The sequence below is a fragment of the Populus trichocarpa genome, chromosome 19, assembly GCF_000002775.5.
Source record: "Populus trichocarpa isolate Nisqually-1 chromosome 19, P.trichocarpa_v4.1, whole genome shotgun sequence".
NCBI lineage: Eukaryota > Viridiplantae > Streptophyta > Magnoliopsida > Malpighiales > Salicaceae > Populus > Populus trichocarpa.
In genome coordinates, this window is record NC_037303.2 from 3,114,260 (window position 1) to 3,140,026 (window position 25,767).

The 25,767-nt window shown below is 35.9% G+C and overlaps 3 protein-coding genes across 5 annotated transcripts; 1 reads left to right on the forward strand and 2 right to left on the reverse strand.

The window, feature by feature from the left end:
* Positions 1-338: 338 nt before the first annotated feature.
* LOC7487185 (uncharacterized) lies at positions 339-18,101 on the reverse strand. 3 transcript variants are annotated; one of them, XM_052449421.1, is made up of 32 exons: positions 17,807-18,101; positions 17,368-17,455; positions 17,120-17,228; positions 16,768-16,866; positions 15,390-15,432; positions 14,514-14,585; positions 14,304-14,399; positions 13,914-14,147; positions 13,557-13,740; positions 12,528-12,639; positions 12,361-12,447; positions 12,062-12,200; positions 11,714-11,804; positions 11,543-11,611; positions 11,292-11,401; positions 10,697-10,801; positions 9,973-10,046; positions 9,643-9,718; positions 6,978-7,199; positions 6,035-6,106; positions 5,618-5,689; positions 5,475-5,539; positions 5,279-5,381; positions 5,072-5,203; positions 4,578-4,721; positions 3,367-3,474; positions 3,234-3,284; positions 3,090-3,167; positions 2,900-3,013; positions 1,948-2,144; positions 1,708-1,777; positions 339-725 (listed from the first exon to the last, which is right to left on the reverse strand). In XM_052449421.1, exons 1-32 carry the CDS (start codon positions 17,903-17,905, stop codon positions 537-539), a joined length of 3,504 nt encoding a protein of 1,167 aa, XP_052305381.1. In that variant the 5' UTR covers positions 17,906-18,101; the 3' UTR covers positions 339-536. The 3 variants fall into 3 exon arrangements, with proteins under 3 accessions (XP_052305381.1, XP_024447422.2, XP_024447421.2); XM_024591654.2 differs by lacking the exons at positions 16,768-16,866; positions 17,120-17,228; positions 17,368-17,455; positions 17,807-18,101 and adding an exon at positions 16,334-16,365; XM_024591653.2 differs by lacking the exons at positions 16,768-16,866; positions 17,120-17,228; positions 17,368-17,455; positions 17,807-18,101 and adding an exon at positions 15,533-15,552.
* A 363-nt stretch (positions 18,102-18,464) lies between these two features.
* Positions 18,465-21,665, forward strand: LOC7465943 (pentatricopeptide repeat-containing protein At1g08610). Its single transcript, XM_002325302.4, has 2 exons — positions 18,465-18,599; positions 19,294-21,665. Exon 2 carries the CDS (start codon positions 19,484-19,486, stop codon positions 21,263-21,265), a length of 1,782 nt encoding a protein of 593 aa, XP_002325338.4. The 5' UTR covers positions 18,465-18,599; positions 19,294-19,483; the 3' UTR covers positions 21,266-21,665.
* Positions 21,666-22,401: 736 nt separating this feature from the next.
* On the reverse strand, positions 22,402-25,068 carry LOC18108177 (pentatricopeptide repeat-containing protein At3g04760, chloroplastic). The gene has a single exon (XM_006371032.3). It carries the CDS (start codon positions 24,742-24,744, stop codon positions 22,984-22,986), a length of 1,761 nt encoding a protein of 586 aa, XP_006371094.1. The 5' UTR covers positions 24,745-25,068; the 3' UTR covers positions 22,402-22,983.
* Between the last annotated feature and the right edge of the window lie 699 nt (positions 25,069-25,767).

A 25,767-nucleotide genomic window follows, 5' to 3' on the forward strand; every position in this document is an offset into this window, starting at 1 on the left:
CGGATACTTGTTAATGCATATAGAAGCAATGCTCATTCTAACACGCTTACATTAGCATGCATGCATTGACAAAGGGCACTTTGATTTTCTTGCATATGCATATGCCCTAGTGCTTGTAACTAGGATGGATATGCAAGGTAGCACATGCCCTAGTGCTTGTAACTAGGATGGATATGCAAGGTAGCACTCCTAGCTTGGTGTTAGCACAAAGTGACAAGTTTTGAGTTGTTCATGCAATCGGGGATTATCTTGGAACAGCAGGAAACTGAAAGAAAACTGGAAATGTAACTGCCTAGGCGCCTTTTCACTCAGAACCCATCGTTTTCACTCCCTTGTGCTTGTACCAAAGTTTCGACTTCAATTTCATTCATCACAAACAGTTTTAACTTCACTCTGCTAACAACCAGAAACTGACTATACCGTGAGTTGGAACTGGGATTTTCCTTTCGATTCCAAAATCTAGTTCATGTGAAAACAATGCAAAGAATAAGAAAAACCAAAATATTTTGCTTACATTTACAGAGCGGGGCCACAAATCAGATTGTCCGCAGGAATCCTCGAACTTCAATCAAAAAGTTGTTCACGTTCTTCCTGAATCTTTGGTAATTCATGCGATCTAGAGTGGATGAAAGCTGATTGGCACTTGTGAGGGACTGCAATGCGCTTGCCATCCTTGATCTCAATGTTGGATTTGTTTGCCTCTCTATAAGCTCCTTGGCTAATTTCTGCAACCAAAAATGCCTCATAACGCATTAATCAAATACACCGATTCAAAACTTGTTTGTTCTTTGGGGGAAGGGGTGCAAAGGATGCAATTAATCATTGTTCTATTACCATTCTGTGAAATAATTAATGAACTTAATATTTTAAACACTAGCGAACTTGACTTCTACAAACAATCCCTCAAACTAAACACGCCCCCTGCAAATATGTCCTTCGATCTGAAAGAAGCAATATTTACCATGTGAAGCTACTTATCCAGCTCTTTCAGTCATTACATGCCCCATATTAACTAACAGATAAAGAGTTGTCTGACTAACATTTCATGAAAAGTTCATGTGCATGCATTGCGAGTTTAACCACCATTAAGGAAAAGGTGTTAACGACTCTTAATTTTTTAGACAGACATTCCAATAACATTTAAGCAAATGTGCACACTCGTTGTAGTCTCTCCCCTTCTCCTTGCAACCACAGACATCCCCAGACATAAATCTGTGTTTGTCTGCAAGTGTTACAGGGTGGAAAGGAGGATCTAAAAGATTTTGGAGTGATGAGATTATAATTTTTCCTTCCATTAAATTGTTCACGTGAAGGAGAATCTTGAGTGGAGATCATTTTGCAACATTCACTCTCCTCTGAGAGATGAGCTGCTATTTCCCAAAAGTTACCGATGCAGTCAACCACAAAGTACTATTGCTGTAATATCACAAGTCAAGACTATTTGATCCAGTATTTCCTAATTATAAGCAAGTAAATGGCCTTCTAATCTTTCCATCCACTAAAGAGAAAATAGTTCAAGTATTATCGAGATAAGAGACTCATTTGTAGCAAGTATAAGGAGGAGACTAAGAAATGAAAATGCCACGCACTCAATACTGAAAGACATAATTGTGGTAATGCTTGCTGGAATGTGATACCGGTTTGTGTCATAATGAAATGGAGCATTAACATAGTGTCCAAATTATATACAAGCTTAGGGAAAAATACCTGGTAAAGAACTTGTTCACAAAGAATCAACGGAAACAGAGCATCCGCTGCAGGACCAACCAGATCCGGACTGGAAACACAAACAGAAGAACTTCAGACTATGATATCAAGCATTGCAAGGAAGTAAAATGATTGTCAAACATGTTTAGCAAGTGTTGACGATTCTGACCTATTTCTTTTATTAAATGCAACACAAACTATTTTTTCCCCTCAACATTGTACATTAAGCAAGCCAATTACCTGTAATCCTCAAAAAGGAGTAATTGCATTAACAACTGAAGGAATCTACTCAAAATGCCTTCCTGCGTATTCCCACTTGAATCTTCCACACCACTGGCATGTGAGCCCAAGCCTGTTTTGCCAGCACCTGTCTCCTTATAGTGGTAGCAAGCAAGAGCTTTCAGAGCGCTCAGGCACATATTAACTACTTCCGTGTCCTGTACCACCAATGGAAAAGTTATGGCTTTGAAGATTTAGGAAGAATTTCCTGGTACAAAAAGTAGGTGGGTGGGTGGAGGCTGTGAAGGCTATACCTTGTCATCAGTTAGTAAGAAACTTGTTGGCTATGCATACAAGATATATTGTGCAAATTCACACAAACACAATTGTAGAGCAAAACTAAGGAGTAATGAAGTCTATCTTACATTCAGGTTCTCTGCCAATACAATTTGTGTCATATTCCAACAAGATGCACCAAACTATTTAAAGTAAAGGACTTGACAACATATGGACACAATATGCAACAAAAACAAGCACTTGTTATCCCAAATGGAGAACTGGGCCCGATGAGAGGCATTGCTATTTTCAAGTTATTTGTAGATTCATCAACAGCGCATTGTTGTCAATTTTTTTTGGAAGCTTTCTGTTTGTAATTCATAATATTGCAATCATGTATTTTTTTCACTACAAGGACTTGTGTTTACTATCATTTTATTCCCACTTTTAGTTCAGTACATTTATGGCTTTGGTGTGCCTATGTAAGCACACATTCTCTGACAGAATAAAGTTGAGTTTCAGAATCTGTTGTTCTTGTAGATTCAACAGGGTAGTTTCTTATGTTTTCAAGAAGTATCCCTTATGGATTTCAAGGGTCTAGCCTAGTGGGTCCTATGTTTTCTATCCCTTTTCTATTCCATCCTAGTTCTACATCAAGAGCACAAAAAAGAAAAAGAAAAAGAGGATCATTAGTTACCTGATGGCGAAGACCAAAATCAAGGGTCCCAAGCACATGGCCAAAAGCTTCATTGTTCAGTTGGGCAACTGTTTCGGGATACACCTCCAACAAATGCGACAGTAGCGAGAAGTACTGCACAGTCATGGACCATCTTAAGTTACCAATGATCTAAATGGAGCTTTATATCTCATATCTATAAAACGCTTACATCATGGCAAAGCTTAGGGTACTTCAGCAACTCCAAAGAGATCAGAGGGGTAACTATGTGAAGTCCGAAGTAGACCACCTGCAAGACCAATGCATGAGAAACTAATTACATGATATTTATACTCAAACTGCAGGACAAGCTTACCTCAGATATATTTGTCCCCGGTGTCTCAACTGAATCTGATGAAAAGTCAACCTGAAATATTCATAAATTCTTAATAAGCTATGAAATGGTCAAAATTTTCATCCCAATCGAAAAAATGAAGAAGAAAAGGTACCAGATCTTTTGAACAAAGACTTGAAAGAAGCTGAAGAAGAGCACGTAAATCTTTATACTGCTCAGTTTTTGCCTCACTAAGCAAACTACTTGAAAGACTCAATGATATCTGCAAAACAGTGAAGGGAGTCGGGGGGTAATCGAAAAGAAAAATTGCATCTTATCCATAATGAATTACGAATGTGATATTAAAAAAAGAAGAATAAGAAAAAGCATGCGGCAGAATTATATACCGATGGATGGGTACAAGAATTCAGAACAAATTATATCAGTAGATCAGAGAGTTCAAAAACCCCATAAAACACAGTTAAGCATTAACAAAAAAACATGCCTACAACCTCTAGATGGTTTACTTTTAAATTTGAAAATAGGAGAGTTCAGCTACATGAATGATTTTATGAGACATGGTGTGCACACAGTCTAAGTTCAACCTCTCTTACGTGAGCAACAAAATAAAGCATACAGTGGCAATTCAATTTTGTTGCCAAGAATCAAATCCATTCCATAGTTTGAATTGCAGTTGCAGTATCAAGAACAATTTTGTCATTATGGTAGCAAGTCATGAAAGGTGGACCTCTTATTCTACATTGCAGATTTTCAACAATATCATTAAATAGCACAGCACTAACACCTTTATTAACTAATTAGCAAATTATCATGAAAGCACAAAGATTTACACTTAACCATTACATGTCCTAGCCCTGGAGTAGGTAAATTGCTATCTAAGTTAGGTCCACGAATATAAGTATTGTTGGACTTGGAGTGGATCCATAGGCCAAGCACACATGGCAAAAAAGTCTGCGTTAGGGATGAGTTGACTCTGTCTTCAACTTTGATTTATAAAAGCATAGATGTTAAGTATTTAATGGGAACAACACAAGGGCCATGCCCAAGCCAGAAAAGAGCCAACCAAAAAGAAAAGGAAAAGGAGCAAGAGAATGAATTGTTGTTCCATTTGTTTATGTAGATGAACATGGTCTAAAGCTTTCAGCCAAAGCCAGAGAACATCTTTCATACAAGAATCCAACCAAAAGCATCCTATGAAAGTAATGTTCTACCACAGCCTTGGATGTCAAGAGACAAGCTGATGGCAGTTTTATGAGAAAACAATCATTTCTATGAAGATGGAAGGGGAAGAGATTCTTCCACCATTATTTTTTCTGGATTAGCATGAATAACCTTAATCAGACACCAGGCAGTCACGAAAAGTACCTTGCCAATATTGTGAGATGAGTAAAGCTGAAGCAAACGCATGCAGAAATCAACAACAACAGCAGTTTCTTGGGATTCCAGGTAGGAAATTTGGCCATCCACCAAATCAACAACAAATTTAAGTAGCAGATAAACAACTGCAGACTAAAAAATAAACTGAGATTAGTGCCAAGAAATTACAACAGGTAACGATGAACATCATGTTAGAAAACCAAAACAGAATAAGCAGCATGTTCCTTAAAAGTAAATCCAATATGAACACAATGTGCTATATTCATCAAACAAAGTTAGTGACCCACTGAGGATGGGATGCACAGAACAGTCAGTCAATCAATCAACGTCTTTCCCTAAAAATTATGCACTTTAAGAAAATAAAGTTTAAGGTAGTTAAGGAGGTGAAACTAGGAATTGGATACTAGGATATATAAAAATGTGTTTTCAATTTGAACTTTTGGAAGAGAATACGCAGTCATTAGACTGATATGTTATGGTACCTCATGTTTGTACACTTCAAGAAGAACCAAAATCGGGTTCATCACAGAGAGTCCCATCTCATAAAGAGCTCTCTGTGTTCGAGGTTCAGAGGCACTGGCAGCTCCACGTAGTCGCTCCAACAAGCAACTCACCTAATGTTATCAGAAAATGATTATCCTTCTAGTTAAAAAAAAAAAAAATAGTGAACAGAAAGACTCAATGTTTACTTGTAGGATGACATCTGGTTGTTGAGCAACATTTTTGAGGTCCCTCTTGTTAGATAGTTCCACCAGATACTTTGTCATATGACCCATAAGGTTCCTTACGTATCTTTAATACAAGGATACGCAGACATCAGAAAATAATAATAATAATAATAAAAATATATATATATATATATATATATATATGCAGAAGACTCACTGATTTGAAGCTCCTGAATTACCCATTCCAGAAGCAGAAAGAACCAGTGTTTGAGCCAGTGAACGCTAAACGAGAAAAATAACTTATAGTTAAAACTGGAGACAACAAGAATATAATAGCAGATGACAACATTTGAAACTCACCTGATTAGAAGAATTTAACACGAAAAAAGTTTGTTCATTTGCAAATGCATTTGCTAGTTCACGCCATGAGCCCTATAAAATTATTTTTTTAAAATGAAACGGATCAAATAACAGTAATTAAATGCTGTTAGAAATTTAAAAAAAAAAAACTTCCAATACATTGCATCCTATTCTACCATAAAGTTATTCAGAAATTTACTTCAAGATTTCCAAAAGAATGTCATATTAACGATATAAGTACCTTTCTGATCATTTATCATGATTCATTGATAATACTAATAAAAGAAAAAATGCAGCCAGAAAAATGTATGAAGGTAGCCAGCCTATAGTTACAAGGCTGAATATCATTAAAAGAGACCACTATGATCGATATTGATATTTAAGCTAGTCAAAATATTGTAAACGCATGTCACTTACCAGTTGAACAAGTTGACCACAAATATTTTTTCGCCGAACAAGAGCATGGAGTAGTTTGGAACAAGTTAACTCCTGTTACATGTGAACAAAGAGCATTATTAAGGAACAGCACAACTAACATGGCCCATGGATTATCAAAGGGCTGAAAATACAGGGGGGAGGTTCCTAATGCTATTAATATGTCAATGTGATTCTTCAGGTAACCAAAAGGGATGGAAATGGAAATAAGGATTTCTACTAGATAAGTTTACATTAGCTAGGATGAATTCATCCAGAGTTCAAAACCTTTACAAATATTGCCAGTTTTATTCTAAGAAGATTATGAGAAAATATAACTCAACGGCCTTCTATGCTCTTACCTAATCCCAATATGTAGTTATAAAAAGACAATGAATTCAAGAACTCTTAAGCAGAAATCAACTAAGAATATCTCAAATTATATAATCACTATTTGAATTGTTATTAGATAAAATATAACAATTTACAAGAATCTGAGTGCATATGAGTGCGCCCTAAGTTGTGGATGTAGGATTTTGCTCGCAGAATCAGAAGCGATATACAGATCAGTTTGACAAGTACACTAAGAAAAAGTCAACAATGTCTTCATGGAGCAAATCATAATTTGAATACAATCACCAATAAGAAGTTCAATCTATGATTTGGATACAAAATTGTATTTCTAGTAATAAAAAGTACCAAATAAACAACAGACAATACACTATGTCCAATTTGTAATAACTTGGAAACAAGTATCCAAAGATGAAGCTTGGCTTGGCAACTACTCAAGCGTAGGAGATGGAAAAATGGCTACGCTGTTAGATTGTAGAACGTGGAAGTTGAGAAAAAATAAATAAATGCAAGGGAGTTAAGATCAAGGAATGTAGAACAAGCACAAATGTCAAACCACATAAATGTCAAACCATAAAATTCCCATAACTTGTACCTGCAAATCCTTCTCCCCAGGATAAGACAAGAGAGTTGTCACTGAGATACGAACAATAATGTCAAGCACAAATTTTCCCTGATAAGTTTCTCCAAAAAAGCTGAGCAAAGCTTTTCTGGAGTGTTGCTGCTGCTGCTGATACCCTGAATTGAGGGTGCTGTCTCTAATTTCTTCTGACAAAAGATATGTACGAGACCATCTTGCAAGAAACCATATAACAGCCTACACAAAATATCAGATAAAATAGTTAATCCTAGATCATGATGGGGGGAGACAATTACAGAAAGTAAAAGTTCGCTCGCATCTACTCATTATAAGACGCACAATCAAAAAACTCTTAGGATAATAAGTGACGTGGAACAAGATATGACCAAGCCTGAGAAGAAGTCCACAAAAAAACTTGATAACATCTGATATAGAGCTTGAAGTTATTGTTTTTCTATTTTAATTATTTTCCTAGTTAATTTTGAATTTTAATTATTTGTTCCCTACTTAACTTTTAGGACTTTTAATTTAACTAGTATTTTACTATTTAGAAATCCTAATACTAGATGGATTTTATTAATTAAATAAGTTTTAATTAGAAATCCTTTTCTATAAAGGATTTTAGTACTAATATAAATAGAGATGTCTAGTTTATTTTATAAAATCAAGACTATTATTCATATTCAATAAAGATATCAAAGAATTTTCTCTAGATTTCTCTTCAATTTGATCTGTAACCTTAGGGCTTGAAAACCCTAATTTTATCTTTACTATACGCCGCTTCAGGTGGTATTAAAGAGGGTCAACATCCAGATCAATAGCGAATCGTGAAGAGAATCGTGGAGCAGCTTGTGGCAAACATCTCCGTTACGGTGATCAAGGGATGCAAGTTGTTTAGAATCAACTATATCACCATTCAATAGTGATAGCAGCTTTAGAGGGGCAAAAGCAAACTAGGTTTGAGGACATTAATACTAGAGTTGATGACCTTACAACTAAGCTTGAGGCACTAGGGTTGCACGCAAACATGAACCGAGGAAGAAGAGAGGCACGTATTGGGGATGACGCTTGTTGCCAACTTGTCATTGAACGAGTCCATGCAAATCCTCGTGGTCAATATGACTACGGGTATTCATATGATGAAGAATATCTATTTTGGCTTATAGGAAGCATAAACAAGAATTTCAAAGAGGAGAGGAATGCGTTCGGAGACTTAACTCGAGGCCAACCTTACTTTAGACCTATTCCTAAAATTCTATCTACACAACCACTTGTCTATGTGAAGGGTGTTGGTGAAGATAAACTTAATGAAGACCACGTGACCTTGTCAAATCAAGACAAACAACCACAACCCAAAAGACATAAATTGATTAACGTGATTAAAGGTCAGTAAGAGCAAGAATCTTACGATGGTGAGGATGTTTTATGCATACTTGATGGAGATGATGAAGAAGGTTTATATGATGATGATCATCCAAACAAGGACATAGAGGATCGATAATTTCTGACAAGTCTTATGGAGATATTATGAAAGATTATTTTGGGATTCCTTTAAATACAACAGTTTAAGTATTGGACATAGATGATGATGAGCTCAAGTTTGAAGTAGAAAAATGTGGGAAGAATCTACAAGTGGACTTCATAGGAATAGAAAGTATAATATCAAATATTGACTTTTCCTTGTTATACACGCACTATAAATTAAATTTTGAAGTTCACATGTCAAAAACATGCTACTTTGCAAGTAAGCTAGCTACAATAATATATTTGAAGTATTTGTTCATTTGGAGTGGAAAAGTTCAATTTCTGACAGATAACTCGAGGACGAGTTTTTCTCAAGTAGGGAAGACTGACGCAAAACAATTATCTCAGGAGTTTATGGACTATATTGACATGACCAAGTCCACAAAGAAACCCGAAAACAGCTGATATAAAGCCTAAAGTTAATGTTTTCCTATTTTAATTATTTTCTTAATTAATTTTGGATTTTAATTATTTATTTCCTACTTAGCTTAGGACTTCTAATTTAACTAGTATTTTATTATTTAGAAATCCTAATGCTAGATGGATTATATTAGTTAAGTAAGTTTTAATTAGGAATCATTTCCTATAAAGGATTTTAGTACTAAAATAAATAGAGATGTCTAGTTTATTTTATGGAGATCAAGACTATTATTCATATTCAATAAAGATACCAGAGAATTTTCTCTAGATTTCTCTATAGTTTAGCTTGTAACCTTAGGGCTTGAGAACCCTAGTTTTATCTTTGCCATACTCTGCGTCAATAAAGAAACCAGAGTATCGAAGCAGTGAAGCACAACAATCTGATCTTTGTTATAAACAAAAAAGGCACAGATGGCATAGGCCAACTAAATGCCTATGGTTAAAAATGTATGCTGACCAGATACTAGGAACATGCCCAACTTGACAAAGCTAGAAACGGACATAGTTGGCCAAAAATAACTCAGGGAGTACATGCATCTTGCACCTTAAAAATACCACTCTTTAAGTTCTCATGACTACAATTCATACATCATTACAGACAGATCTTGACTACAACTAACTATAACATTCAGAAAGCAGTACAATGTATTCATACCTATAACAATAATGCATAAAGGAACTAAAGTCCAAAAAACAGAAAGCTGAAAGTAACTTCGGACAAAATGAATCTCACTACCTCCATGAGCCGGGGACTGAAAACCGAAGCTCTCATTTCTGGATCTAAACTTTGCTGGGCAAAATTTATTATTGAACTGCATTAAGCAAAACAGTGAATGTGTTGCATGATTCAATTGCAGAGAGGAAAAGATTTAGTAAGAAATTTGTAAAATAAGCTACAGCGCATGCATTCAGGCAACAGTAAGCAGTTCCTCTTCCTCTTCTTCCCTTAGTTTCCTTCTTGCAAACCAAAATTGCAGAAGTTTTTTAAGGAACAGTTTTGAACTCATATTCTACTTAGATTTGACATATCCAGTACTTTTTCATGAATGCAAAGTAAAAAACTTACATGGAGAGTACCACAACAGGATGCTTATCTGCTTCCACCGTGTCCAGAAAATGAGTCTGTATTGTGTTAGGCACCTAATTAACACAAAACAATATGCCCCATAATTAGCATGTTAAGTCACAAGATTGGTTTGTAATACAAGCAACTTTAACAAGTCTAGCATACCAACTAACAGACACACACTGAAACAATATTTCAAAAGCGGCCTGGAAACTATTTTACTTAAAAAGTCGTGATACTAGCACAAATATCCTTGTAAATAAAGAGGATAAGAAAAGAGATATCCAATGGCACTTCTCTCTTAAACAAGTAAACAGTGATATCTTTCTGTATCAAAATAGACAAAGGCACACTTAAATGATTGAATATCTTTTGATTGGGACCCAAGGAGCCTCATCCCATATTTTAGCTTCGGAAGAATGAAGCTCACATTGGAAAATTCATACTAGCTTATTATGTTAATTCATGTATTTATTTTCTCATCAAAAGTTTACTTGTTCAAAGATTACAGATTAGACATAGTATAGCAATCTCTCATCTCTTAAAATAAGCAATCAAGACAAGGAAGTAAGAAGATAATGCAAAATGAGATCCCTGTTGGCAATGCAAGCACCTTTATGTAAACTTCAGAGTATTTAAGGGGAAAAAACATGCTACATGTGAAGCATCATATTACTCATATATGCTAAACAAAGCCTAGAACTAAGCACAAGTAACCAAGTACCAGGGGTGTTTCTCCCTCTCCTTCATCTGCAAGTACATGCCCAGTTATTAACAACAACGAGTAAAGTTCCTCCAAAGTTGGAGTTGGATCAACAATACCCCTGCCCTACAAAATAAAGAACATGAGATGTAAGCAAACATCATTAATAACTAAAGAAGAAATTATTGCTCTTTTTTCTGTATGGCCGGCCTCTGAAAATATTTTTCAGTGCTAATGCTAAAAAAGTTTCAATTTTCATTTCTAAATCTCAAATCAAAGAAATCAACCAATTATAACTTGATGAAGAAAAATACATTGTATTGACAAATAAATTGATGCAGTTTCATTTTATCAAATCTTGACAAGCTTTGAAAGAACAAAAGTCAGTCAGTATAAGCCTGGGTTAACGATTCCAATGTTTTACAAGTCCAAGTCCTGGTGATCTATCAGAAACATTCAATCCGTAAGTGGACCAGTTGAGTGCAATGCAAATAAGTGATGGCTAATGTAAAATGATATATTGTAAGTTCAAAAGAAACTCATCATTCCTCCCAATGATGCACACAAAAAACAGGTTCCATCAAAAATATTCTTCAAAGAAAATAATCAAGAGTACCTGATGCAATGCGGCAAAGCGCTCCGAAAACAGCCTCGTGAGCAAAGGAATTGCAACATCAATTGCTGCTCTTGCAATAAACGCATAAGAATTTAACCTCTCATCCATGGCTGTATGACATGTAACAAAGACAGGGGGGCATCAATCAAGGGCAAAAATGAAAAATATAAAACAAGCATTTCAATAGTAATCAAAATGATGGATAATTTAAAGTGAATCCACACTTAAAATTTAGAAACCTTTTCCCATACCAGTAATAGATGCTTGAAGGTAGTACAGGTCATCGTCATCATCACCACTCATCGCTGATGTAGAAGCCACTGTGCAAGCAAAGATAGTTATTTAAACCAGTTCTAAAAAAGATGAATGAATCAAAAAGTCAATAAATCAGTAAGACAATCATTAAAAAGCTCCATTCTTACCTCTTAGCTCAGAGTCTACAATCAAGGCAAAAAGGTTGGCTGCAGCATTGATCCCTTCAGGTGGAAGCAACTCTGTCCCACCAGTACTATCCTAAGAAGAATAACAAGACAAGACTGATGCTAAATCTGATGGCAAGTACAAACAATTTTACAAAGATAAAAAATACCTTATGCTAAAAAATAGAAGTAACCACAGCGAGCAAAAGCAAACTATACATAAAATTTGGAACCATAACAAACATAAACATGCAATTATCAATAAAGCAATGATGAATGAATTAATGAATGACAAAGGTGATCCTTTAATCACACACATAATTTCTCAAGAACAAACTAACACGTATATACCACAAGTAAGGTGGTCCAGGTATCTAGCAGGATATCACGTGCCTCCCAGCTCCATGTCCCCTCCTCACAGTTTTTAGTCAAAAGGACTTTGATAACTTGACACATCAAGGTGGATAAAAAGGCAAGAGTGCCAAAGGGCCTGAACATCGAGCCAAAAAAAAATCAATTATTTAAAGACTATATGGCATGATGCAATGCTTGCCAAATATACAAAACACAAAGCAGAAATAGCATATCTCCAATTCAAAAGAGATCTAAAAAGTGGAAGTGCTAATACAGGATATAACTCTCCCACTGACCTTATGGATTTTAACAGATTGTCTAACACAATAGGGTTTGTGACAGTTGCAATAGATAAAAGTGCACGGCATCCATCAAGCAACTCACTGAAACAATCAGAATAAATATGACATTTTGCAGGAAGCAAAACAGGTGATTGAAAGTGTATAATATTTAGGAATATGACCTTTCACTTTTCCCATCTTCAATTGCTTGTGAAACAGCATCAGGAGGATCAATCCACTGAATTATCCCAGAAAGCAGTTGTAGCAAATGATGCTCTTGCATTTGTCCATCATCTGCACTATTGAACAGAATACTTAGCATGTCTATTAATGGATCGGTCCATTCCTCAGTAGGAAAGAACAAAGAGTTGCTCTCCGATCAAAAATTTCAAGGTGTTGCAAAATAAAAAAAATTGAATGTGCAAGCAATTTTATTTGTTCTGACAGTCCAGTAGTCAATGCTGGTATTGCACACATATGCAACTGTGAAAATGTTTGCAGCTTTTACCCCATCCAATCTCATGAATAAACTCCAATTTTTTTCTCAATCTAATTTCAATACTTTTCTAATAATAATTCCCGTTACCATCATTGAAAAACTTTCCAACTAAGTCCAACTTTCATTGTTGAAATAACCCAACTACAGAAACAATTATCATAATCACCAATCTACTGTTTCATTTCCAAAACTAAAGATCACACTAGTAGACCATCTAAAAGTTTTAGAAATCCATTTAAACTTTGGATTTACATGCAATGTTAGAGCAGCTACGGGCATGGCAATCTGCTTCTGTGTCAACAAAGAGGGAGAATCTATTTAAAGTTCAGGGTAGTACAATTTTGGGATAGAGGTCGCTTATGGGGCTGGAGCTACATTTTAATTGAAAATTTCCCTGTGGTCATTGGCTCAAGAAGTATGGTGAATGTTGAATAGAGGTAGTTATCTGGACAGACCAGAGGGATTAGCTTTATTTGGAGGAGTAAGGGGAAATGGCATGCATCAAAATTTCCATCTTAAACCTCTTGTTAACAAGTTCTTCGGTAAGAACAGTAACTAAAGAAAAAACTCAACAATTAGCAATATGCTTACCATTTTTAGCATAGGAACCTCATAGTTACTAATTAAACCAAAGCAAACATCAAGAGATTAATAGCATCATAGAATGAAATCATCTAATAAAAAAGGTAAAGTTAAGAGAAATAATACTAACCAGAGAGGAATATAGTTCCTGTCAAGGAGCAGAACTGTATGATAAGTTTTCGAGCAGAGACTGCAAGAGGACAATCAAGCCAGTAGCCACCACGAGAAAACTTCTCCCTTAGAGTTGCATATAAACCCAGGAGCCACCCAACATGGCCACTTGAAATCAGAACATCACGCCATGCAGGACCTGGCTACAAGAAGTATAGATTGACAATCAATGAATCAATTAAATGTGATCTTAATAGATATGACCCTAATGGTAGATTCAAAGCGTGAGTTTTGCACCCAAGTTTTTCTATAATATAAACAAGAACAAAACAAAACATCACTAACCATGGAAACTTTAAGATAATAAATTTGTTACCTGCACTATGGTGCAGTCAGACTTCTTGGGTGAACTGTGGCCTCTAACTCCAGGTAAAAAGGCATTTCTTCCACCTTTTGTGCCAGTTGTGTTGTACCGGAAATCCCAGTTCAGGATTTGAAGCATGAGACGCAGTGCGGCAGTACAAACCTTAACCTCGGGTACTTCAGTATTGGAGTCAGTTATTCTCCTTGTGACACTTGCAGCAGCATTTTGTGCCCAGCAATAGAATGTCTATGATTCAAAAGGTAGCAAAACAACAATTAAATATGTCTGAACGAGGAAGATAATAAGAAGAAAGAATCCTATGCACAAATATCATTGTATCAGGGAAAACTCCACAGTTAATAGATAGAAGAATATCATAGAATTAAGCAGGATAGGGAGAACCTTGACATAGTCTTTTTCTAACAACATACGGCATTGCTCATGAAATTCCCTGGGAAGGCCCATGGCAGTTGAAGTAGAAGGTGAGAATTCTGATACCTGCAATGGTGGAATTATTAGTCCCAGATTTTAGCAACATGTTAATAAAATAAAGTAGATTCCAGTCAGAAAGAACATGCTCATAAAATGAAATAACTTGAGAAAAGTATATACCAAAGATTCTAGAAAATTGACTCCAGAGAACTGCACATCTACACCATGAATGCCAAGAATAGCCTGGTTTATCTGCAGGTGAAAAATCGTTAGACAAGCATGAGGAATATCTACGAGCATGCACTCAATTTACATGAGTATCTGCATGCTGGAGTGGGTGTGCTTGCAACAACTGGTATGCCACATAAGAAAATTTCGACATCACAAAAAGTAATACTGTTCACAGTTCAAAAGTAATTAAGCATAAAGATAACAGCAAAAGAAAACATTGGTTTTGCTAATATCTAGGGTGAATCAATGAATGGCTTATGCTGGTATATGGGCAATGGAAATGGTCAGAAAAGGTATCCTCCTTTAATTTTAATATGTTATGAATAACAGATTTAATGTGTCCATGAACATGCATTTCCTCTTCTGTTGAGTTCAGTTGCTAATTAATTAACCCATTGCAAATTTGACAGTCACCAACGGGAACTCGTCATTCTCATAAACCCATAGAGACAACCCTTACTTATCTTATTGTTAATTAATAGCAGAACAATCTAGTATAATATTACACTGTAGGAGATGAATTTCAGTAATGTTACAGTTCAATGACAAATATGAAAAATTAGATGCCTTCGGAATATAAAATTTCTCATCTGTACGAATGCACCTAACATTTCGAGATGATGTTCAATACGAAGAGCACATATACGAAGAGCAGGTTATTTCTGTGAAAAAAGGAAAAATCTTGTTGGCACAAAGAGAGGCGCAAAGAAACAATGAGTATTTCCTCAAACCAGCAAGGAAAAAATAGTCGGGCAAGGCTGACCAAAATGAAGCATGTAATACTAAACAAGTTTTCAAGAGATGAATATTAAACAGCTGCAATACCTGATAAAAAAAGGTCTCCTTCTCAGCAGCTGTAAAATCGATCCTGTATACAAATTATTTTCCATCATTACTCCCAAGATATTAACTTGTCCACAATCAAAAAGAAAATAATGATAAATTAATAAAGACCATCAATTCCTCACAACATAAATTGGCAAAATTCTTGACATGTGCTTCACTATATTAGGGACCTCTTAAACCTAAGCTTCACAAAAGTTTCTTCAAATCCACATCAAACTAGCACCAAGCACTAACAAGGAAAAGAACAGTTACAACCCAAGTAAAAGTTTGCAATAAGTTACACAAGTGATCTAGTAACATAAGAATAGATAATATTAATACATCAAAACTTGTAAGAAATTCATTTATAAATCACAAAATCACTGAAGTACAACACTAGAAATAAAATTTCAAAGGACCTAAAATCTCAGTAAAACTAGAAATGAAAGCTACCAACACCAAACCATAATGACTGACCACAACACTTGTCCTAGAAATGAGTAGTATGGAACTAACAGATGCCATCTTTTCAATATTTCTCAGCCTCAAATTTTAAGCATCTTCAAAAACACACTCTTTATGGAAGTAAAATTTGAATTCTGCTTTGACATATCATCCATCCTTCTTCAGTAAGTACAAATTAACACCATTACTTTCACTATCACCTTAACCATAATTGCTGCTGCCACATCCACCACATCACCGGAGTCATCAGTAAGTACAATTTAACATCATTACTTTCACTATCACCTTAACCATGATTTCTGCTAACACATCCACCACATCACCAGTCATTAAGATAATAGGAATGCTTCACTATTCTCCAAAACCAAATACTACTCCCAGACAGTGGATTCCTCCACCATCTTTGTTTTATTTTTCAAAAATAATTGGCAAATGGACATATGTGCCATTACTCTGCCAAAGGCTAATTATCCACTCACATTGATTGGATCTGCATTCATTCAAGACAACCATAGATAATTTTATATTGCTCTGCTATGTTACTGAGACTGGTTGGCAACGTCTTGAAAATCACAAACTTTATATTTCATGCACCACATCACTCACGAACAATCCATGCCATCTTCAATATCTGTCCAGGTTATTGCCCACGTCAATGAAATGTGAGGCAGTAATATCACAGGCAAGATAGAGCAGATTGCCCTACAAACCATAAAACTAACGCCCAAACCACACTGTTAATGCATAGCATTCCATGGCACATGAACTTTCCATGACAAGTCTCGTGGTCTATGATTATGAAACATGGAGCATCAATATCACAAGTAAAATACACTTGTTGCCACTTAAGTGTCCATCTGCACACGTTACATATTTCTATTCAGCATTTAAAGATGAAAACATGCAACTTTACCAGCCCCTTTTCATCAATTGAGCAGCCACAGAAGAAACCTTTGCTAGGACATAGCCCTCTGGCGAACCAGCATGTTGCATAACATAGCACAAACAGAAACTGCAAGCAAAACACGCTCATCAAAACCATGATCAACGACCAAAGATAAAATACTCATGTAAGCAAGCCAAGATATATCAAAATTTCCACATAAAAAGTGTAGTGTGCACCAGAAAAATTACAATCACGTACTAACACATGCATCCACAGACTTAATATCTAAAAGAAAATACAACCAATACCACATAACTTGGTAATATCGCAGAAAGAAAATTCAACCAAGTCGCATAACTTTTCAATATCGCAGAATTACCTTATCAAGCTTCTCTTATCATCACTCGTAAGGAGACTCCATTCCCTAATAGCTGCATCGCGAATCGCAGCTGCCGCTTGAAACTTTGCCATTCCCATTTGAGAATTCCCTGATACATAGAAGTTAAAATCATCAAGAACATCACATCTGATTTTCGTATAGAAACTCTAATAATACCAATCATCCATTCATATACCTTCCAAAACCATCAACAAGATAAAAATCAACAACTACTGCAGCACACTTACCAAGAATAAATTGACATGCCTTGTAAGGCTGAGGCGACTGATTTAGCGACAGAATGGTCGCCTCAGCTGCCGCTGGATTTATATGCATCTGCCATACATACATACAAGGTAAATAGTTAACAAACGCCATCCACACGATTCACGTGTTTATGCAAATGCCTAACAACAAATGATTCAAACAGAAACCGTTACTATTAGATTGAAATCACTGATTGACATCAACAACAACTAGTGTTAATCGCCGGTTAAGTTGTTGATACATATTACTAAAAACGACGGCGTTCAGTCAGATATTAAACAAAAACCTGATTATACCTATTTCTATTTCTTCTTAAAAAAATCCTTGTGTTAAGTTTTTGAAACGACAGCGTTGTTTTGATTTGAGGTGCTATTTTCTTGCAGATTCTCAGTGAACAGGAGAATGAAAAAAGGAGAGGACCTGGATAGAAGAGCAGGCGAGCTCAATGGCGTGCATGGTGGACTGGAGTTGCGCCAGATCGGCGATGCCGTCCCCTGTCTGCTGTTGCTGCTGCATCATTTAAGAAGTCAGTAACAGATTTAACAAGAGAAGATTGGATTAACAGTGGTTTGGGAGTTTGATTATTTAGAATAATTGAGGTTTTTTGCGCTGTTTTCTGCTTTCCGTTAACAATGCAGGAGGAGGAGGAGGAGGAGGAGGTGGCGGTGGCAGAGGCAGAGATGTGGAAATTTGAAGGGAGTGAGGTGTGTTGTTTGTCTGTTATGTATACCGGAAAATGTTACGAGCACGCTAGAAATTATTATCTCCACACCGATTTTTTTCGCATGTAATCAGAATTACAATTTTATCCTTCAATCTCTTTTAGAAAATAGCTCTCTGTTTTCATTTTTCTCCCATTCAGGACAGAAATAAACTCAAGAATCAAGATATTAATATGAAAATAAACTCAGAAACCCAAATCTATAGTTATCGTACTTAATAAAACTATTAGTTAAATCTAATATTAAAATATGTCGACAAGGGCAACAAAGAAAAGCAAATAACCAGTCATTTTGCAATTTCCACTCATTCGAGGGACTAACATGAAAATGTTATCTACAACAAGTACCGAGTTGTAATTTCAATTACTACTAAACCCTAGGGAGTAACGTTATTTTTGTTCTAACTACATCATCACAAAACTGAACTGAACAAGAAAGCCTCTTTCTGTCACAGCTTACAACAAGGAGACCACAAAATTAAGTTTTTTAAGGTTTGTTTGTGATTTATGTGATAAATTCAATCAAAGTTTCAAGCTTTAATGGTTTATAAGCTACTGTTCTGTAAGTGGGTTCTTACATTTTGTGGGGTTTTAGTGGTTAAGGCTCTCTCTCTCAGTATGCTTGTGTGTTATGGCTTTTTGTTTCAGTTTTGATGTGTAGTTAAGTTGTATTGGCACTGAACTCGAAATGATTATGATTCTGGTTTGACATTTTGTGAACTGGTTTTTAGAATTATCAGAGTTCAAGGAGCTTGGGGGATTTCATGTTCTGGGGCTGCTTATTAATTCTTGTTTATGGTGGAAATAATCCATTTATATCTTTTTTCTAATGTGAAGGTTAAGAATTCGATATGTTCATGAGGCAAGACATGCTTTTCTAGGCCTTAACGGGCTTGATGTTTAATGACTCTGCTCTATGATTGAAGTTGGTTTCGACTTAGCTTAGTGTTTAATATAATCTTTTATGAAAACAGATATGGTTGTGATTTTGATCTAGTAAATGGATTTTTAAGCTTTTTGTTTCTTTCAAGTGTATGATGAATTTTCATTCTGATCATACTTCATTTTCTTGTATTTATTTATTTATTCTTGGATTTTTGGTTTACCTTCCTTGTATTCTTGTATTATTTTTGAGATTCTTGATTTGTTGCTAGTAATGCTAACTTTTACTGCTGAACTAATGCAGGCAAGAAAATCTTGGAGAAAGTCCCCTGTTGATGAATGTGTAAAGCAACTGATCAACTGTCCTTTTCTTGCGAGAAACCAAGCCCCTTCTCTTTGATGAACTATTAAAAAGAAGGTGCTAGTTACTGGATGCTTATTTTGTATGTCCTTGCAAAATCACGAAGATAATTTTATTAAGCGGGTTGAACAAGATGGGTTTTACAGTTTCCCCGCAGAACTCTATAGTTGAGGTTCATTGTTTGCAAGGCTTGCAAAGGTGCTCTAATCAAGCTGGGTCGAGTTTCGGTGTTGTTAGTTGCTCAGCATTGAAGGGGTCAACTTTTTATCTAAATTGTACAATAAATTGCAGTTACAGAAATCAGTTGTATTGGCATGGGAAAGAATTTCTCAGGTCTGGAAGAACTTTGTTTTCTTTACAGTGTAGAGGAGTGCAAAGTGTCAGCATTGATAGAGTTGATGAAAATGATCAAGATGACTGGAACGTAGGAAGTCATGTATCAGGTTCTGGGAGGGATTTTAGAGTGGAAATGACCACAAGGAATCATGGATCTTCAATTTTGTTTGCTGATGGACCCCTTGTTGAAAATGATGAGGAAACCAACAATGAAATTCTTCACAATTTGTGCAAAAAGGGGAGCTTGATGGAAGCAACAAAGCTGATAGATATTATGTCACGTGTAAACCAAATTCCCAACTCGACTTGTTCCACAAACTTAATAAGGGGCCTTGTCAGAATTGGTCGGATAGAAAGAGCTTCAAGGGTTCTTAAAACTATGGTCATGTCTGGTTTGGTTCCGGATGTTATTACATACAACATGATGGTAGGAGGTTTCTGTAAGAGAAGACAATTAAGATCTGCCATTGATCTGCTGGAAGACATGAGCTTGAGTGGTTGTCCCCCAGATGTGATCACTTACAATACAATAATCCGCAGCCTGTTTGATAACGGAAAATTTGATCAGGCTGTGGAATTCTGGAGGGGGCAATTAAGGAGGGGTTGTCTTCCTTATCTAATACCTTACACGATACTCATCGAGCTAGTCTGGAAGCATTGTGGAACTGTGCGGGCCTTGGAAGTATTGGAAGATATGGCTATCGAGGGCTGTTATCCAGATCTCGTTACCTACAATTCATTGGTTAATTTTGCTAGTAAAGAGGGAAAGTACGAGGATGCAGCTTTGATTATATACAACATTCTGTCTCATGGGATGGAGCCCAATGCCATAACTTATAACAGTCTTCTCCATTCTCTTTGTAGCTGTGGATTATGGGATGAAGTAGATGAGATCCTTGCAATCATGAAAAAAACTTCCCATCCTCCAACTGTGGTTACATACAACATTCTGATTAATGGGTTGTGCAAATGTGGACTTGTGGAGCGGGCAATTAACTTTTTCGTTCAAATGGTTTCTGAAAATTGTTCTCCTGACATTATAACTTACAATACTCTCCTCACCGCTCTATGCAAAGAGGGAATGGTGGATGAGGCCCTTCAAGTATTTGTCCTCTTGAGTGATAGCAACTGTTCTCCTGGGTTAATAACTTACAACACTGTGATTGATGGATTGACTAGAAGGGGCTATATGGATGAAGCATTGAAATTATACAATCAAATGATAGAAAAAGGGATAGCTCCTGATGGTATCACCCATCGTTCTTTGGTTTGGGGGTTTTGCTGGATAGATCAAGTTGAGGATGCTGTGGAGATATTGAGGGAGATGGGAAAGAGAGACCACAGGATCAATAGTAGTGCTTACAGATTGGTAATCAATGGATTATGTAGAAATAAGAGGGTAGATATTGCAATACAAGTTCTGGAAATGATGATCTCGGGTCGATACAAGCCAGATGAAGAGATTTATTCTACTTTAATTAAAAGTGTTGCTGATGCTGGTATGGTTGAAGAGGCGGATGAATTGCATCAAAAGTTGATAGAAAGAAAGGTTCTTAGAACCATATTGGACAAACCATGATTGCATGGAAGATTTAAAACTCATGCTAGTTCTTTCTGGCAAAATGAGATAGCCAGCTATTTCACGGCAGAGTATACAGAAGACACATAATGGAAGCTCGGTGCCTTAATGTCATATTGAGTTGGTTTTTCGATCAGTTTTCTCATGGCACAGACTCTTTCAGGAGTGATGATGTATGATCACTTGGAAACATTGGTGGCTGAAATGGGATAAGGTTTTATGTTGCATAGGTTTCCCTTGTAGGGCAAGTAGTAGATTTATCAAATTAGGTGGCTTTGTTGTACTTTTTTCTGAAGTCAACTTATGCTGCTTGTTTTTTGTGGATTTAGATGTGTTGAAACTTGTTTGTGTAGTTCAAACTGAACCTTTCTTTACTAGCTAGTTTATATTTCCTCCTGCATTTTTTGCTGTCAGATTAATGGTTCTGAAAGTAATCAATATTTCCAATGCAAGGCCTAATGGAGTAAAGGCATTATTTGGATAGTAATTGGGAACACGTTTTAACCGTTTTTTAAAATTTAATTTTTTTTATTTTTAAATTATTTTGATGTAAGATATTAAAATAATTTTTAAAAAATAAAAAAATATTATTTTAATATATTTATGAAATAAAATCACTTTAAACTCTCAAATTGATGATGCGAAGTTGTCAGCGTACCATAATATACATTTCCGAAGTCTTTCCTAGCTTCTATTCAAATTCAAGATTTAACAGCTGCCAGAAGAACAATACTGGGAAAAAAAAAGGGGCCAAAATCCAATGAGCAAGCAGCCGTATATTCTGAAGATCTGTCCATTTTACCATGAGTGATCGATCTTCTATTTAGCAAACGAACGGCCAACGGAGGAGAAGGAACAATCATCTTCTAACATTTACTGTATGCCACTGGTTTGCTATTGCCCTATCAATCCATTTGAATGTCTGTGCTTTGTTGAGAGTTCATTTTTATCAAGCAAGGGCCAGGAATTTTAGGCTTCGGATCTCATGAAATCTAGCCTTTATTGACAATGCAATTCCTTTAAATAAGTTGTTCTCCATCAGTGATCAGCAGAACCATTTTAATCCATGCAGTTCTAGTCCAAATAAATAAACTAAACCAACGTGAAGGTAATAAGTTATTTGACTGGATAAAAAATAGAAACAAAGACTTGGATTCTATTGAGTTTCATCCTGATAAGATAATAAGAAAATTCAGGTATTCTTCTCCAAATAAGAAACAGCCGAATGAAAGAAAACTTGGGCACATGTTCAAAGCTCAAACGCAAAAGCTTGTTACCATCTCATTCTGTAAAAATCCCCGGTTAGTACAGAAAGATGGATCTACACATTGCTATTTACAGAACTGTGATGTTGCTCTCTTGTACTCTTTCGTCAAGACTCAAGACATGAATCTCCTCTCCATATTACTGACATTAAAGATAGAATGTGGCAGGTTAGTCCAAAGGACATAGAAAATCACCTCAAGGCTCAAGCTCTTAGGCTGTGCCTGATAGGTTGCTTCTTCGATTGTGGGCTCTGATGTTATGCTCTCAAAAACCGAGTGAAATGCTTTTTACTCAAAATACCATGAAATAGACTACATATCAGGAGTCTCGGGCAGATAATTCCTTGCTGCCTTTTGTTTCTTGTAAGTTTTAAGGCCATACAGAGAACAGACAGCCCAGATCAGAGCATCTGATATGGTCATTACACATCCAAGAACAGCAAAAACTAGTTCTTAGTGTCCAAAGACAGTGAGGTCTTTGTAAACATCAAGCAAAGGGAAGACCTTGTTCAAACGTTTGTATGAACCTTCAGAAATGGCGTTCATACTATAAAGAGAATTAGCCAACTCCATAGCTTGAGCTCTTGATCCCGAGAAACCAATACCTTCAATCAACAGCGTATAAGTAGTTTCATTTGGCTGGCAACCATTTTCAATCATTGCTGTCAGCACTTCAATAGCATCATCAATTCTATGTACTTTGCATAAACCAAGAAGAACGATATTATAGCTGACTATGTTTGGCTGGAACCTACCACTTAGCATGTCTGCCAATAGCCCAATAGCTTCATCCACCATTCCATCTCTGCACAAACATGAAATAAGTGAATTATAAGTAATTCCATCTGGATCAATTCCTGTGCTAAGCATCTGCGATATCATTCCTAAGGCTCTATATCTGTCTCCAGAACCCCACAATGCACTTAACATTGTGTTATAAGAACTGACATTTGGGGGACAACCCACTTCCTCTAGCTTTCCAAATATTTCCACAGCATGATCACTATTTCCATTCTTACAAAGAGCGGCCATTATTGTATTGTAGTTGACTATATCTGGCAAAAAACCATCAGAGATCATGTAATCCAAAAACTTGATTGCCATATCCAGTTTTCCCTCTCTACAAAAAGCAGCAATCAATGGATCATAACAGTAAGCATCCGGAGTCAAACCCTTTTCCTTCATAACCTTCACTAAGTTCACTGATTCCTCAATTTTCCCATCACGACACAGTGAGCTAATCAAAATGCTATATGTAACCACATTAGGCTCGCAACCTCTTGAAAACATCTCATCCATCAGTTTCTCCCCTTCATACCATTTCCCTTGATCCAACAACGCTCGTAACAATATATTATATGTAATCACATCTGGTTTACAACCCCTAGAATTCAAGGTCCTAACAAGCTCAAAAGCTTGATTAACCTTCCCCTCTTTGCCCAACCCCCTAACAATTACATTATAAGTAAATGTATCTGGTTCAAGCCCTCTTGACAACATCTCATCCAAAAGCTTCAAACCTTCATCAATCCCACCTTCAAGAATGTGTGCCTCTATCAAAATCGTGTAGGTAATAAGAGTTGGCTTACAATTATTATCTTTCAACAACTCTTCAAAAACCTTTAAAGCCAAATCAATCTTTCCCTTGCTACAAAAAGTCCCAATCATTATATTGTAAGTAACAACATCCTGCGAAAATCCCTTTCTTTTCATCCTATCAAGCACTTTTTTTGCACTTTCAATCCGATTAGCCTTACAAAACCCACTGATCACTGCATTATAAGCAAAAACATCAGGTTCACCATGCTTCTCCAAAATCTCCATCACCCTAGTAGCCTTCTCTATATTTCTTGAATTAAAAAACCCTTTAATGAGCTTAGTACACATAATAACATCAGGCTGATAACCTTTTGCAACCATACACTCAAGAAAGTAGAGTGACTCATTACACTTGCCTGCTTTACAAGACCTATTAAGCAGTTTCATCAAATGGGTTTCTTTGAAATCATAAGATAAAACATGGGTTGGTTTTGTTTCAGGTAAAACCCTCCTTAATTTTGGTGGGTTTCCAAGGTTACTGTTAGTGTCATTATGAGTAGGGTTTATGCAGCTAACTACATTGCTTTGAAGTGAATGTAAAGAGAGTTTAAAATGTTTGCTAGTGAAGGGAAAGCTACAACTATGAGAGATAAACTCAGTGGAAAACATTGTCATGTTGATGGCTTTGTTATCGTTCAATGTTCATGGATTATCATTTTACAAAAGAACCAGCCATAGCCGAAGAAGTAAAGAGAGTACCTGTAAATTTGCAAGGAAAAGGAGAGAAACTTGAAAATTTGGGAATTGTTTGTAGTGTTTTAGAGATTGTTTTTCAACATATTGAGTCTTGTGGAGCAATTTCAAAGGAAAAAGGCAAGTGTTTGTAGTCAGCCAATCGGATTACAGTGCATGCGTTATGGATAAGGGACACAGCATGGGTACACAGGGTCTTTAGGATAATTGGTCTTGGACATCACAAAGCCCCACAGATGGCTGGTTTCATGCTGGTTTAAGTGATGGTCATGGTGTTAAGAGAAATGGAAGATGCATGTCGTTTAAAGTTTGCTGCACGTGACATGTCGCTTGAGTGCTGTACGCATTAAAAAAATAGAAAAAAGAGATGCACCACCTCACCCTACATTATTTATTATAATAATATTTTTGTTTTTTTCACTTTTAATTTTTTATTTTATTTTATTTTTAAATATTTAATTTATTGAATGTTTAGTTTTATAATTTTTTACGGTTTACTTTTTATATATATAATAACGGATTAACTAATTTAACTTGATTCTTTTTTAATTAGTATTTTGTTTTAAAATTCTACCCTTTTAATCTTTTTAACATTAAATTGATTAGGAATCAATCTTCATTATTTGTTTTGATTTACTTTCTATTAGGTTATTACAGTCTCATGACTCGAATCACGAGTTTTGCAGATTAACTCTGGTTAACTAGGGTTGTTTTATTGTCTTTTTATAGATTGATTTTTTTTTTCAATTTTATTCTTCAACAATGGGTTGATTGAGAACTGTACCTCATAATTTGTTTCAATTTACTTTACATAGGATTATACAAGTCTCGTGACTTATGACTTGAGTCTTAGGTTTGGTAAAGTAACCCGAGTTGATCCAGATTATTTTTTTGTTTTCTTTCTACGAGGTTATTCCAGTATCATTATCAGAATCACAGGTTTGG

Excerpts from the sequence above, each read along its gene's own strand:
- LOC7487185 (XM_052449421.1), bottom strand. The coding sequence starts at position 17,905 with ATGATGCAGCAGCAACAGCAGACAGGGGACGGCATCGCCGATCTGGCG. Across the intron at positions 14,586-15,389 it reads AGGAGACCTTTTTTTATCAG|ATAAACCAGGCTATTCTTGG; the intron begins GTATTGCAGCTG and ends TTTCACCTGCAG. Across the intron at positions 10,047-10,696 it reads GAGAGGGAGAAACACCCCTG|GTGCCTAACACAATACAGAC; the intron begins GTACTTGGTTAC and ends TGTGTTAATTAG.
- LOC7465943 (XM_002325302.4), top strand. The coding sequence starts at position 19,484 with ATGGGTTTTACAGTTTCCCCGCAGAACTCTATAGTTGAGGTTCATTGT.
- LOC18108177 (XM_006371032.3), bottom strand. The coding sequence starts at position 24,744 with ATGACAATGTTTTCCACTGAGTTTATCTCTCATAGTTGTAGCTTTCCC.